At 49.8% G+C, this 15497-nt stretch overlaps 1 protein-coding gene and 1 long non-coding RNA gene across 3 annotated transcripts in view; both read right to left on the bottom strand.

The window, feature by feature from the left end:
- Positions 1 to 15497, bottom strand: part of LOC128405798 (uncharacterized) — a 227796-nt gene that overhangs the window by 95671 nt on the left and 116628 nt on the right. The window lies entirely within an intron of this gene.
- SH3GL1 (SH3 domain containing GRB2 like 1, endophilin A2) overlaps positions 1 to 15497 on the bottom strand; it is a 59122-nt gene that overhangs the window by 22193 nt on the left and 21432 nt on the right. For both annotated transcript variants that reach the window (XM_053372751.1, XM_053372752.1), the window contains exons 2-3: positions 2479 to 2547; positions 458 to 530 (exon numbers count right to left, since the gene is read on the bottom strand). In XM_053372751.1, the coding sequence (XP_053228726.1) occupies positions 458 to 530; positions 2479 to 2547 (142 nt within the window). The remainder of the gene's footprint in view (positions 1 to 457; positions 531 to 2478; positions 2548 to 15497) is intronic.

Genomic DNA, 15497 nt, shown 5'->3' with positions numbered 1-15497 from the left:
GGAAGAGCACCGCCTCTCGTCTACCAACGAACAGCCACCGAGCTGTTTTACGTGCTGTCTTTTTTTTTTTTTTAACTCTGCGGTACTGGGGAATGGGGGCTGTGGATGTCGTTCAGGCACAGGCAAACTCGGCCCTCCAGATGTTTTTGTGACTACAACTCTCATCACCCCTGACCACTGGTCCTGCTAGCTAGGGATGATGGGAGTTGTAGTCCCAAAAATATCTGGAGGGCCGAGTTTGCCTCTGTTTGCTGTTGTCGGACTCCAACTCCCATCATTCCCTACTGCTGGCTGCACTGACTGCTGGGAGCTGGAGTCCAAGAAGGTCTTAAGGAAGGAAGTAGAATTCGTCTCGGAAAGCAAATGCTTTTTTTTAAATAAAGAAACAATTCTAGACAAAATTCGCAAAATGGGAAAAAAAGCTCAGCTGCCACTTAGCCATGGCAAAGGGCCTTACCAGGATTGGGTTGGAGGTATTCTGTAGTCCTAGCCAAGACTTCTGCAACAGCTTTGCTGGTGAGATCCACTTTCTGTAGAAAAGGAAGAAATGATTTGACAATACAAAAACAGCAGCAGCAGACCACAGTTTACTCCAATGGCTGGAGAAGATTAACCACTTTCAGTGGAAATGCAAATTCAGAACATTGTTATAAAAAAGGTAATGGTAAAAGGATCCCTGGAAACTTTTAATAAAGAGTACTGTCAGATCAGATGGGATATATATACCTATATATCTAGTAAAGGTAAAGGCCCCGTGGACGGTTAAGTCTAGTCAAAGCTGACGATGGGGTTGAGGCGCTCATGTTGCTTTCAGGCCGAGGGAGCCGGCGTTTGTCCATAGACAGCTTTCCGGGTCATGTGGCAAGCAGGACTAAACCGCTTCTGGTGCAACGGGACACCGTGACGGAAACCAGAGCGCACGGAAACGCCGTTTACCTTCCCGCTGGAGCAGTACCTATTTATCTACTTGCACTGGTGTGTTTTCGAACTGCTAGGTTGGCAGGAGCTGGGACAGGGCAATGGGAGCTCACCCTGTCGGGGGGATTCGAACCGCCGACCTTCCGATCAGCAAGCCCAAAAGGCTCAGTGGTTTAGTCCACAGTGCCACCCGCATATGTTATGGTGGTGGTGATGATGATGATTGAATTTATATAGTGCCCTATACCGGGAGGTCTCAGGGCAGTTCACATAAAAAGATCACAGTATATAAAATTAAAATACAGTGGTGCCTCGCAAGACGAAATTAATTCGTTCCGCAAGTTTTTTCTTCTTGCGAGTTTTTCGTCTTGCGAAGCACGGTTTCCCATAGGAAGACATTGAAAATCAATTAATGCGTTCCTATGGAAACCGCCTTCAGACCAGGTCCGGGGACAGTCTGTCCCCGGACCTCTTCTGAAGGCTGGCGGGGGGAGAAGGACTTTTCTCCCCACTGCCAGCCTTCAGAACAGCCTTCTGAAGGCTGGCGGGGGAAAGAAAAGCCCTTCTCCCGCCGCCAGCCTTCAGAAGAGTTCCCCAGGGCTGCCTAGGCTGAGGATAGCAGCCTGCTGCCCGGCGCGAGGGGCGCTCTTAAGCAGAGTGCCCCTTGCGCGGGGCAGACATTCGCAGCTTGGGGAGCCCTGCAGGACTTCCCCGCAGGGCTCTCCAAGCTGCGGATAGCAGCCTGCTACCCCGCACGAGGGGCGCTCTTAAGCAGAGCGCCCCTCATGCGGGGCAGACATTCGCAGCTTGTCCCCGGAGATTTCCCTATGGGCTTTCGTCTTGCGAAGCAAGCCCATAGGGAAATTCGTCTTGCGAAGCCGCTAAAAATCGGAAAACCCTTTCGTCTTGCGGGTTTTTCGTTTAGCGAGGCATTCGTCTTGCGGGGCACCACTGTAAAAGCAATAACCCAATAACACTCCCCCCCCAAAAAGAGCCACATTTTAAAAAGGTATAGGGTGTCCATCAGGTCAACCAAAGGCCTGATTAAAAAGGAACGTTTTTGCCTGGTACCTAAAGGTGTATAATGAAGATGCCAGGCGAACTTCCCTGGGGAGAGTGTTCCACAGATGGGGAGCCACTGCAGAGAAGGCCCCGTTCTCATGTTGCCACTCTCTGGACCTCTCAAGGAGGAGGCACCCGAAGGAGGGCCTCAGAAGATGATCTCAGGGTCTGGGTAGGTTCATATGGAAAGAGGTGGTCCTTGAGGTATTGAGGTCCTGAGCCATTTAAGGCTGTATAGGTCAGAACCAGCACTTTGAATTGGGCCTGGAAACTCATTGGTAGCCAGCGCAGTCAGACCAGGATCGGTGTAAGATGCTCGGACCGTCTTGCAACCTGGCCGCTGAATTCTGCACCAGGTGAAGTTTCTGAACCATCTTCAGAGGCAGCCCTACGTAGAACGCATTGCAGTAATCTTAACCTTGAGGTTACCAGAGCATACACATGAATGTGCCATCCCCACATTGCACCCATGTGCAATGTTGCATTTCCTCTACTCACCTTTTCCATTTCCTTGAAGTCTTCATCTAGCTTGGTGCCCTCGGCTCCTCCAACCTTCTCGCTGACCATCTTTAAAGAAAACAACAAACACAAAGCACGTTTAAACAGGCAGCTACTCAGCTAACACTCAATTTCAGAATTGTCAACTTTTCTTTTTGCAGGAGAAACAGATTGGGTACCTTTCAATTATCTTGCTCTTTTATTGAGGATTTTTTTCCTCCATAGGTAAAGGTAAAGGGACCCCTGACCATTAGGTCCAGTTGTGACCGACTCTGGGGTTGTGGCGCACATCTCGCTTTATTGTCCGAGGGAGCCGGCGTACAGCTTCCGGGTCATGTGGCCAGCAGGACTAAGCCGCTTCTGGCGAACCAGAGCAGCTCACGGAAACGCCGTTTACCTTCCCGCCAGAGCGGTACCTATTTATCTACTTGCACTTTGATGTGCTTTCGAACTGCTAGGTTGGCAGGAGCAGGGACAGAGCAACGGGAGCTCACCCCGTTGCGGGGATTCGAACCGCCGACCTTCTGATCGGCAAGTCCTAGGCTCTGTGGTTTAACCCACAGCGCCACCCGCGTCCATAACAACAACTGAAAACAGGTAGGTAGCTGTGTTGGTCTGACGCAGTCGAATTAAATTAAAAAATTGTCCGGTAGCACCTTAGAGACCAGCAAAGTTTGTTCTGGGTATAAGCTTTTGTATGCATGGTATCTGAAGAAGTGTGTATGCACACAAAAGCTTATACCTAGAACAAACTTAGTTGGTCTCTAAGGTGCTACCGGACAATTTTTTAAATTTATTTCAACAACTAAAAAGCAACACATTTAATGGATGGCCATCTCTCATGGATGCTTTAGTGGGACTAGACCCGGGGCCCCATCCAACTCCACGATTTTTTAATTCACACCCTTATTCCAAGCACAACCAAGTTTCACTTAGGAAAGAACATATTACAAATATGCTGGGTAAGTGTAAGCAAGGAAGCTTGCTAGGGACAGAGCCCAGAAAGCACATTTTTAAAGGAACTAGTTCAATTTCAAGATGTCCAAAATGGAAGTGATTCCAGTTCATGTTCATCTCTTTACAGAATCCACTAGTTACGTTCAATGTTCAGTTCCAATTATTCCAAACGGTCCTTGGGATTTTTTTCTAGCATCCAGAACGTTCCAAGGTGCTGTACTGCAGGTATGAAATATACGTTTTGAAAAAATAAAATCACAGTGCACACCGAGTGGAACAGGAATGGTTTGGTTTATTGTTCTCTTATTATTATATTTGAGTTTCAAGGCCCAATGGGTCTCAAGAGGTGACACACACAAGAGAACAAACACAGGCAAATGCGTGGCAAAAAGCTGCCTGTTTTAACATGCATTTAATGAAGTGGGAAGTTGCCTTATGACTTAAAGTCAAAACAACAGGAGTTACGGTATTTTTTGCACCATAACACTCACTTTTTTCCTCCTAGAAAGTAAGGGGAAATGTCTGTGCGTGTTATGGAGCGAATGCCTACGGATGGCGGGGGGGATCTGCTGCAGTCGTGAGCAGAGGATCCATGGTTCCCCTTCCTTCCCTCCTCCGTGTCTCGCTTTGAAACAGCAAAGCGGGAGAAGAGCCGCTGAGTGGGGAGGAGAGAGGGACAGAGAGCCTGCTTCTTTAAAGGAGCAAAGCGGGAGAGGAGAGGAGCCTTCTCCCCTTATACCCCTCTTCTTCATTATTAGCAGCATCCTTCTCCACACATCCCACGCGTGCTCCTTGTCCCTTGAGTGCTTTTCCTTCCCTCCCCACTTAAAACGTGGTTACAAAGCACGGATCCACATGGATGCTCAGGATTTTTGCATTAGGTCACCCCAAATTCACCGTCAGATCACATGTCTGTGGCCACAGCATGAACCACAAAAATCATACATCCACTATTTCGTTTAGAATATTTTTTTTTCTTGTTTTCCTCCTCTAAAAACTATGTGCGTGTTATGGTCGGGTGCGAAAAATACGGCACTTCCTTGCTTACTGGTGGAAAGCCAGCTGCAGCCCCTTACTGCGGAGGTTTTCAAGCTTTTGGGGTCCACGGCTCCCTCGACCAACTGCATTCTTTCTGCAGCACCCCTGTGGGGCTCAGGAACCCAATTGTGCCACCCTATGCCTGCAGAACTGGCATCCCCTGGCCCCTTTTTGAACACCCTCCCTTATTTTCTCTCTCTGGATTGGACGGAGGTCTGTGAGCCTTGGCCTAGCATGTTGTGGGGAGACAGTGATGGAATGCAAATTGGAATGGGTTAAATCTTCACCAATGCAGGCATTACAGTGGTGCCTTGCAAGACGAAATTAATTCGTTCCGCAAGTTTTTTCTTCTTGCGAGTTTTTTGTCTTGCGAAGCACGGTTTCCCATAGGAATGCATTGAAAATCAATTAATGCATTCCTATGGAGACCGCTTGCCAGGCTGGCGGTGCGGAGAAGGGCTTTTCTCCCCACCGCAAGCCTTCAGGACAGGTACAGGAACAGAGGGGAAGGCGCGCAGCGCTTCTCCTCTGTTCCCGGGGCTTGCGGTGGGAGGAGGGTTTTTCCTCCCCACCGCCAACATTCAGAACAGCATTCTGAATGTTGGCGGTGGGAAGGAAAACCCTCCTCCCACCGCAAGTCTTCAGGACAGCCACCCGAAGGCTGGCGCGGGGAGAAGGTCTCTCCGCCCCACCGCCAGCCTTCGGAGCAGCCTTCCGAAGGCTGGCGGCGTGAGGAGGTCTCTCCGCCCCACCGCCAGCCTTCGGAGGAGGTCCGAGGACAGTGGGGAAGAGGCGCTGCGCTTCCCCGCTGTCCCGGAGATTTCCCCATGGGCTTTCGTCTTGTGAAGGAAGCCCATAGGGAAATTCGTTTTGCGAAGCACCTCCAAAACGGAAAACCCTTTCGTCTAGCGGGTTTTCCATCTTGCGAGGCGTTCGTCTTGCGGGGCACCACTGTAAAAGTCTGTGCAAAAAAGGTAAAGGTAAAGGGACCGCCTGACAGTTAAGTCCAGTCGCGGATGACTCTGGGGTTGCAGCGCTCATCTCACTCTTTAGGCAGAGGGAGCTGGCATTTGTCCACTTCGCAGACAGTTTGTCGGGTCATGTGGCCAGCATGACTAAGCCGCTTCTGGCAAACCAGAGCAGTGCACGGAAATGCCGTTTACCTTCCTGCTGGAGCAGTACCTATTTATCTACTTGCACTGTGTGCTTTCGAACTGCTAAGTTGGCAGGAGCAGGGACCGAGCAACAGGAGCTCACTCGGTCGCGGGGATTCGAACTGCCAACCTTCCGATCGGCAAGCCCAAGAGGCTCAGTGGTTCAAACCACAGCGCCACCCGCGTCCTTCTGTGCAACAAAGACATTTTCAAATGTGACATGAAGGCTGGCAGGATCAACCCCGCCATGTGGGACTCCTTTGCAAATGACAGCGGTGCTTGGAGAGAGAAAGTCAATTCCTGTATCTGTAGCAGCGACTGGAGGAGCACAGACAGAAGAAACACCACGGTGCTGCATACCTGGACACAGTCATCTGCCCCAGCCAGTGTTGGAAACGTGGGTATATAAGCTAGAAGCCAAGTGGGCACCTTAAATCTAGTTCACCGCAATGTCCATTCACTGGGGGGGTTGGACTAGATGATCCTCGAGGTCCTTTCTGATGCGACGATCCTACAATCTCAACTGCATCGCTCGACTGCAGCTTTCTCTTACAACAATTCACTTGTCCCAGTACGCAAGAAGAAGAAGAAGAAGAGTTTGGATTTGATATCCCGCTTTATCACTACCCGAAGGAGTCTCAAAGCGGCTCACATTCTCCTTTCCCTTCCTCCCCCACAACAAACACTCTGTGAGTGACTGGGGCTGAGAGACTTCAGAGAAGTGTGACTGGCCCAAGGTCACCCAGCAGCTGCATGTGGAGGAGCGGGGAATCGAACCCGGTTCACCAGATTATGAGTCCACCGCTCTTAACCACTACACTACACTGGCTCCCACACCACACTGGCTCCCACAGAAGGATAGAAGCACCCGGCGGAAAAGGAAATGGCATTAGCTATGGACTAAGGCAGGGGTTTTTAAACTGTGGTCGCCAACCTGGTGCCCAGTAATCTCCACGGAGTCCCAACTGGACCCACGCCAGGAGCAAAAGGCGCCTGGCTAATTTCTAACGCTGGTCCCGGCGCCAAGAAGACATATCTCTCTCCCACAACAGTTTCTATAGCCACAGCAGGAGCGGCGACCATCCTACAGTTTGACTTCACTCCCAAAAGAGCATTCCTTCCCTGTCTTCCAAGACAGAAGGATGCCAACCTAACCTAGAGTTTTCTTTCTTTCATCCTCCATTCCTCCCTTCGAAAAAGGGTGGGGATCTGCGAAGACACAAGATTTACCCACCGTGGAAGAGTGGCAGATGCAAGTGATCGACTATATGGAGATGGCAGAAATGACCGGCAGAATCCATGACCAGGGAGAAGAATTGATGGAAGAGGATTGGAAAAAGTTTAAGGACTATCTACAAAAATATTGTAAAATGTTTGAGTGTTAATATGATGTGGGAAGTGAAGGTAACATGGCATTTGGGATATGGTTAAATGAGTTATGAAAAGAAGAATCTTAAAAATGAGAAGGGGGGTATGACTAGAATAATATTATGTCAAAGTATACAAGGTGGAGTAAAGGACCAAGATAAGGGAAATTTGAGACATAATAAGTGGAAATATATAATTATAAATGAGGTTTGAAAGAGGGTTAGAATTTGCTGAATTTGACGGAATAAAGAGGAACACAAAAAAGAGAGATGTGAGGAGGTCAGGACAGAGGGATATGGAATTTTGAAACTTAAAAGTGGATTTTTCTTTTTTCTTCTTTTTTTCTTTGCTAAGTGTGTATTTTTTGTTTTTCTGTTTTTTGTTTTGTTATATCTGATTGTTTGATTTATGTGATTTGATGACTTCTATGTTTTGTAAAACCTTAATAAATATTTATTATAAAAAAAAAGAAAGAAAAAGGGTGGGGATCTGATCAGAAGAATGTTGAAACTTGGTAAGGACAAAAAAGAATGGGGAGGGGGGAATTAGCATCTACCTAGGGGACCACTGCAGGGACGCGGGTGGCGCTGTGGGTTAAACCACAGAGCCTAGGACTTGCCGATCAGAAGGTCGGCGGTTCGAATCCCCACAACGGGGTGAGCTCCCATTGCTCGGTCCCTGCTCCTGCCAACCTAGCAGTTCAAAAGCACGTCAAAGTGCAAGTAGATAAATAGGTACCACTCCAGCGGGAAGGTAAACGGCGTTTACAAACGTTATGGGCAATATGGATTGATATGGAATACAGGCTACGGAATAATATGCAGTTTTAAATGTTAACAACAGGACCCACAGAGGGGATGGGGCGGGGGAGTCTCAAGATTCAGAGAAATCTCTATATGTGGATATGGATATGTATTTGGCAAAATCAAATAAAAACCATTTCAAAAAAGGAAAATGTTGTAGCTTGGTAGGTGTCTTCCCCTTTTCCCTTTCCGTCTCTGCACCTTCCTCTCTGCCGCGCTCCTGCAACAAGACGTCCATCATTGCAACGAACACAGAACAAACATTGCTCTAACAGGGCCTATAAAAACAAGAGGATAAAGGCCGCTGGAGTTTTAAAGCTCAGTTAAAGAAAGGTCTGGGCAAAGTGCCGAAAACGCGAGCCTCCGCGGGGAGGTGATTCCATGGATGGGACGGTACCACTGTAGAGGTCCTTCTCTACGGTTGAAACTCTTCTCTGCAAGATGGCATCTGTTTGTTCCAGTGCACAAGAAGGTCAATGGGAGGGCAGGTGTTCCTTCGGATGTAGTCTCCACCAGGATGACAATTCCCCTCCTTCCTTCCTTCCTGCCTTCCACCACCACTGGCAAGGTCATCTCTGGAGGGTCACCTGCTTCTATGGGGAAAACATTGCACTTGGAGGGGAGGTGGGAGGCTGCCTGCAGAGCCTCAGTCTGCGGAGAACGAGACTCTTCATCTCAGGGCCACGTGTTCAAGCCCAAACTGAGCAGAAGATTCCTCTGTTTCCGGGGGCTGAAGTAGATGACCCTCGCGGTCCCTTTCCAACTCTGCAATTTCTAAGATGAAGCATTCAGCCCCAATACAGTCATTGTTGTTGTTGTCGTTTAGTGGTGTCCGACTCTTCGTGACCCCCTGGAGCAGAGCACGCCAGGCCCTCCTGTCTTCCACTGCCGCCCGCAGTTTGGTCAAACTCATGTTGGTCACTTCGAGAACACTGTCCCACCATCTTGTCCTCTGTCGTCCCCTTCTCCTTGCGCCCTCCATCTTTCCCAACATCAGGGTCTTTTCCAGGGAGTCTTCTCTTCTCATGAGGTGGCCAAAGTCTTGGAGCCTCAGCTTCACGATCTGTCCTTCCAGTGAGCACTCAGGGCTGATTTCCTTCAGAATGAAAACAAAAAATTTTTTCCCTTCCAGTAGCACCTTAAAGACCAACTAAGTTAGTTCTTGGTATGAGCTTTCGTGTGCATGCACACTTCTGTGTATCTGAAGAAGTGTGCATGCACACGAAAGCTCATACCAAGAACTAACTTAGTTGGTCTTTAAGGTGCTACTGGAAGGAAAAAAAAATTTTGTTTTGACTATGGCAGACCAACACGGCTACCTTTCTGTTCCTTCAGAATGGATCAGTTTGATCTTCTTGCAGTCCATGGGACTCTCAAGAGTCTCCTCCAGCACCAGAATTCAAAAGCATCCATTCTCCGGCGATCAGCCTTCTTTATGGTCCAGCTCTTACTTCCATACATCACTAGATACAGTCATACTTCGGGTTAAATATGCTTCAGGTTGAGCGTTTTCAGGTTACGCTCCACAGCGACCCGGAAATAATGGAACACGTTACGTCTGGGTTTCGCCGCTCGCGCATGCGCAGACGCTCAAAATGACATCCTGCGCATGCGCAGACACGGCGAATCGCGACCCATGCAGACGCGGGTTGTGTTCGCCTCAGAATGCGAACGGGGCTCCGGAACGGATCCCATTCGCATCCAGAGGTGCCACTGTACTGAGTGGCAAGGCCCTTCCTGAGAAGGGATCCCGTAAAGAGGAGGGACGGCAACTTCCATCCATGCACACATCGGCGACAGAAATTCTCCAGGCGCCAGGTGCGTGCCCAACTGCAGCCACATGGAGATCTCTGGAAGCCAGGTTAGCGACAGACATCTCCACCTGGCTGGCCCCTCCAGCTCCCTTAAGCAGGTGGCAGAAGAGCAGTAATTTATCTCCCACCTTTTTCTCCAGGGAGCGCATGGTTCAGCCCCCATCTCAGTTAATCCCTACAGTGACCCTGTGAGGTAGGCGAAGAGCTTCATGACGGATCGGGGATTCGAACCCTGATCTCCCAGGTCCTGGTCCGACACTCTAACCCAGCCTTTCTCAACCTGTGGGTCCCCAGATGTTGTTGAACTACAACTCCCATCACCCCTAGCTAGCAAGGCCAGAGCTCAGGGATGATGGGAGTTGTAGTCCAACAACATCTGGGGACTCACAGGTTGAGAACCACTGCTAGCCACAACACCACCACTCTAGGGAGTCCTCCTGCTATGGGGCATCTTTATAAATTAAGTAGGTATACAAATATGTGGAAAGCCAAATGCCACTTAGAGAAGGATCTGAAATATATTCCTTCAAGCTAGAATTTGTTTTATTCTCGATTGTTTTATTTGAAGTTTTAAGGTATTGTAAACCGCCTTGAGGCTTTTTCTTTAAAACATACAGTTCTATAGAAAAGTAATTAATTATAAAGGTAAAGGTACCCCTGCCCGTACGGGCCAGTCTTGACAGACTCTGGGGTTGTGCGCCCATCTCACTTAAGAGGCCATGGGCCAGCGCTGTCCGGAGACACTTCCGGGTCACGTGGCCAGCGTGACAAAGCTGCATCTGGCGAGCCAGCGCAGCACACGGAAACGCCGTTTACCTTCCCGCCGGTAAGCGGTCCCTATTTATCTACTTGCACCCGGGGGTGCTTTCGAACTGCTAGGTTGGCAGGCACTGGGACCGAGCAGCGGGAGCGCACCCCGCCACAGGGATTCGAACCATCGACCTTTTGATCGGCAAGCCCTAGGCGCTGAGGCTTTTACCCACAGCGCCACCCGCGTCCCAATTAATTATAACTAAAATAATAATGAAAGGGGAAAAGATGGCGCCCAGACATTCTGTTGTGCGTGACTCTGATCCAGGTTCAAGGTGGCATTTGGTGATTAGCCGATATATCTGAGTTCCTAACTGTGGCATACATGCCTTACCTAAAAAACCCACCACACAAACATCCTGCTATCATGAAGTTTCAACAAATGACTCACTTGGGCACACAGCGCGCTGCGGACTGCAGATAAATATTAGGCTGATCTGCACGTTTGTGTGCAACTTTCTCTCTTTGGCACTTTCGCTTTGAACTAGTTACGCCCGGTGCAAAGTGCTCTAGCTATTTTTCTGGAGCCTAGAGCTCAGGGTGTAGCGCGATCCCTGGAGACCCACTACAGATAGGACCGAGCTAGACACTGTGGTCTAAACCACTGAGCCTCTTGGGCTCGCTGTTCAAAAGGTTGGCGGTTCGAATCTGCACAAGAGGTGAGCTCCTGTTGCTCTGTCCCAGCTGCTGCCAACCTAGCAGTTCGAAAGCACACCAGTGTAAGTAGATAAATAGGTACCACTGTGGCGGGAAGGTAAACGGCGTTTCCGTGCACTCTGGTTTCCGCCACGGTGTCCCATTGTGCCAGAAGCGATTTAGTCCTGCTGGCCAGATGACCCGGAAAGCTGTCTGTGGACAAACGCCGGCTCCCTCGGCCTGAAAGCGAGATGAACTCCACAACCCCATAGTTGCCTTTGGCTGGACTTAACCATCCAAGAGTCCTTTACCTTTTTTTACCTTTACCTAGACGGACCTATAGACTAATTTAATGTCAAGGCAGCTTTCTGCGCTCCAAAGAAGCCTTAATAGGCCAGAGATTGGAATCTTTGCCGCACATCAGCAATTGACGCTGCTGAACAAGGAACCATATTGCTTTCAGTGCTGCAAGGGGGAGCAGGCCTGCTCAGAGCTTTCTGTGAACCCTCGGGTCCTTCTAGCTCCAAGCCTGCTCTCCAGAGATGTGCAAAAGAGATGCCCGCAGCTTTGAGAATGTAAAGAAAGAAAAAACCCTTACCATGGTTCATTGTGATCATTTATTTACTCAGTGCCATCTATGCGCATAAGGGACGTGGGTGGTGCTGTGGGTTAAACCACAGAGCCTAGGACTTGCCGATCAGAAGGTCGGCGGTTCGAATCCCCGCGACGGGGTGAGCTCCCATTGCTCGGTCCCTGCTCCTGCCAACCTAGCAGTTCGAAAGCACCTCAAAGTGCAAGTAGATAAATAGGTACCGCTCTGGCGGGAAGGTAAACGGCATTTCCGTGCGCTGCTCTGGTTCGCCAGAAGTGGCTTAGTCCTGCTGGCCACATGACCCAGAAGCTGTACGCCAGCTCCCTCGGCCAATAAAGCGAGATGAGCGCCGCAACCCCAGAGTCGGTCACGACTGGACCTAATGGTCAGGGTCCCTTTACCTTTTTATCTATGTGCATGGCACACTGAAAATACAGGTGCGAGGGCTCAGGGAAGAGGGAGGAAAAATGAAGGGGGGGTATTTTTTTCTGGGGGATTTCCAAGTTTTCACATCTCTATATACAAGTGAAGCAACATGGGCAAAAGGTACCTATAACATGAGCAATGGCAGCCCAGCCTGTTTCTCCACCTGAGGCAAAACAACAAGAACAGCAACCGTTTGTTACTTGTACCCTGCCCCTTTGACAGTGTTGCCCCAGCCACTCTAGGCGGCTTCCAACAGAACATAAAAAGTATAATGAAACAACATTAAAAGCTTCCCAGAACAGCGCTGCCTTCAGAAAGTTTGGACAACTTGGCTGGGCTCTAAAGAAAGGTGCTGCCCTGTTGTGGATTTTGGAGTTTAGGTAAAGGTAAAAAGGTAAAGGACCCGTGGACGGTTAAGTCCAGTCAAAGATGACTATGAGGTTGTGGTGCTCATCTTACTTTCAGGCCAGCATTTGTCCACAGACAGCTTTCTGGGTCATGTGGCCAGCAGGACTAAACCGCTTCTGGAGCCAGTGTGGTGTAGTGGTTAAGAGCGGTGGATTTGTAATCTGGTGAACCGGGTTCGATTCCCCGCTCCTCCACATGCAGCTGCTGGGTGACCTTGGGCCAGTCACACTTCTCTGAAGTCTCTCAGCCCCACTCACCTCACAGAGTGTTTGTTGTGGGGGAGGAAGGGAAAGGAGAATGTTAGCCGCTTTGAGACTCCTTCGGGTAGTGATAAAGCGGGATATCAAATCCAAACTCTTCTTCTTCTTCTGGTGCAACAGGACACAATGATGGAAACCAGAGCGCACGGAAACGCCGTTTACCTTCCCGCCGCAGTGGTACCTATTTATCTACTTGTGCTGGCGTGCTTTCGAACTGCTAGCTTGGCAGGAGCTGGGACGGAGCAACGGGAGCTCACCCCGTCGCGGGGATTCAAACCGCCGACCTGCTGATCAGGAAGCCTAAAACAGGCTCAGTTTATTACGTTATTAGACCACAGTTTATAACGTACCAGCATGGCTGCTTTCGCTTTTTTTGCTTTTGCTTTTCAGTCGGACTATGCATTGGCAGAACCCAGACTGCATTCCACAGGCATGGCTTCCACTCCTTCTTGGCCGGCCTAGTGAGCCCCCTTCTTTCCTGCCTCCTGCAACCAGAGTACAGTCCAAGTGTGTCAAGGGGGGGGGGAATCGCCCCCGCCCACCCCTGCATTCCAGGCGGTTGGACGGCTTGGCTCAGTCTCCTCCCGAGCGCTTGGCTGCAGTCTCAATTGTACTGCACGTCTCAACTCTCAAGCATAAAAACGCTGTTTCTAAACTCCTTTGGGGGAAGCCAGGAGTCGTGGAACGCCTCGCATGCCAAATTTTAGCATTCCGCCTGCTGCAGCAGTTAAATAGGCGAACTCGGCCCTCCAGATGTTTTGGGGACTACAAATCCCATGATCCCTAGCTAAGAGGCCCAGTGGTCAGGGATGATGGGAGTTGTAGTCCCAAAACAGCTGGAGGGCCGAGTTTGCCTATGCCTGAGTTAAATGGAATTGGATAACCCCACCCGCTCCCTTCGATGAGCAATGCAGTTTTTACGTGTGAAAGTTTTACATGGAAAAGTTTGCTGACCCCTGCTTTAGACTGAGCATGAGTAGGCAAACTAAGGCCCGGGGGTCAGACCATAGCTGCCTACTTTCAGATTTGAAAATAAGGGATCAGCAGCCTCGAAAATACAGTGGTACCTCAGGTTACATACGCTTCAGGTTACATACGCTTCAGGTTACAGACTCTGCTAACCCAGAAATAGTGCTTCAGGTTAAGAACTTTGCTTCAGGATGAGAACAGAAATCGTGCTCCGGCGGCGTGGCAGCAGCGGGAGGCCCCATTGGCTAAAGTGGTGCTTCAGGTTAAGAACAGTTTCAGGTTAAGAACGGACCTCCGGAACGAATTAAGTATTTAACCTGAGGTACTGTAAGGGATCAGCTGCCTGGCTTGTCCCGGGGACAGTCTACGGGATATCTAACAATCCAGATAGCAGCAAGAAACGGTGCTGGGATAAGGGAATTTCCTGCAAAAAAAGGGAAGGTTGACAGCTATGGGTCAGACCCGGCCCCAAATGTTTTACATGTAAAACCCCTGCAGGGTTTCAGAGGCAGGGTTTGTCCCCAGGGCTACCAGCAGATGCCAAACAAGAGACCTCCTCCTCCGTTCTCCAAAGCGCTGCTCCGGACCCAGGGAAACAAGATTTGCTTTATTCCTTTTGCAACCTGGGCATCTTGGCTGCAGCCAACTCAGCCTGGGATGGTGGACCTGCCCTCTTCCTGTCAACAGCCGCCAACTTCAGAAAGTGATGGGCTTGCAGTTTGATGGGATGCGGCGGAGGAAACCGCATGTGAAAAGGAGGATGTACTTCCCACCCACCCCCCGAAAAAATAAACCAAAGTGCTGAAAGAGAAGCCACGCCAAGGCCGGTAACAAGCAAAAACATTTTCAAACAGCTTCCTCTTGCAGGCCACGTGGAACCGACCGATGAACTTTTTGAAGGGCATTTGATTTTTTGATCAAGCTGCCTGCTTCTCGGGGAGCAGCTGAGATTATTCGGCAGCCAACAAAGGTCTGTATAGTTAAAGCTATGGTTTTCCCAGTAGTGATGTATGGAAGTGAGAGCTGGATCATAAAGAAGGCTGATCGCCGAAGAATGGATGCTTTTGAATTCTGGTGCTGGAGGAGACTCTTGAGAGTCCCATGGACTGCAAGAAGATCCAACCTCTCCATTCTGAAGGAAATCAGCCCTGAGTGCTCACTGGAAGGACAGATCCTGAAGCTCAGGCTCCAATACTTTGGCCACCTCATGAGAAGAGAAGACTCCCTGGAAAAGACCCTGATGTTGGGAAAGATGGAGGGCACAAGGAGAAGGGGACGACAGAGGACAAGATGGTGGGACAGTGTTCTTGAAGCTACCAACATGAGTTTGACCAAACTGAGGGAGGCAGTGGAAGACAGGAGTGCCTGGCATGCTCTGGTCCAGGGGGTCACAAAGAGTCGGACACGACTAAACGACTCAACAACAACAACACCTGCTGCAGATTTAGTATTTCAGGGCTTTTAAGAGGCTGCCCTGAACGAACTGCGCCTGGCCCCAGCAAACTCTCTGCCAGGAGAATCAGGGGAAATTATTTCCACTTTACGTTGCTCCAAACTTGAGCTCTCTGTGCTGTGTGTACTCCTAGAACCATGCTTGCCGATTTGTTCTTTTTCCTAAATAACTCGCTGGTTTCTGGTCCTCGTGACGGAGCAACAATTCTTAGCAAGTGTTTACCCAGCTTAAAGCCTTTACCCCACACGGCCGGTTTGATCTGCGGAACTGGCATTATGTAAGGAGCCGAGATCTTTCCACGTGGCAGCTCCTACAATCTGGGGCTCCCTGC

The sequence above is a fragment of the Podarcis raffonei genome, chromosome 18, assembly GCF_027172205.1.
Source record: "Podarcis raffonei isolate rPodRaf1 chromosome 18, rPodRaf1.pri, whole genome shotgun sequence".
Classification (NCBI taxonomy): Eukaryota; Metazoa; Chordata; class Lepidosauria; order Squamata; family Lacertidae; genus Podarcis; species Podarcis raffonei.
This window is presented reverse-complemented; position numbering and strand designations above follow the sequence as displayed.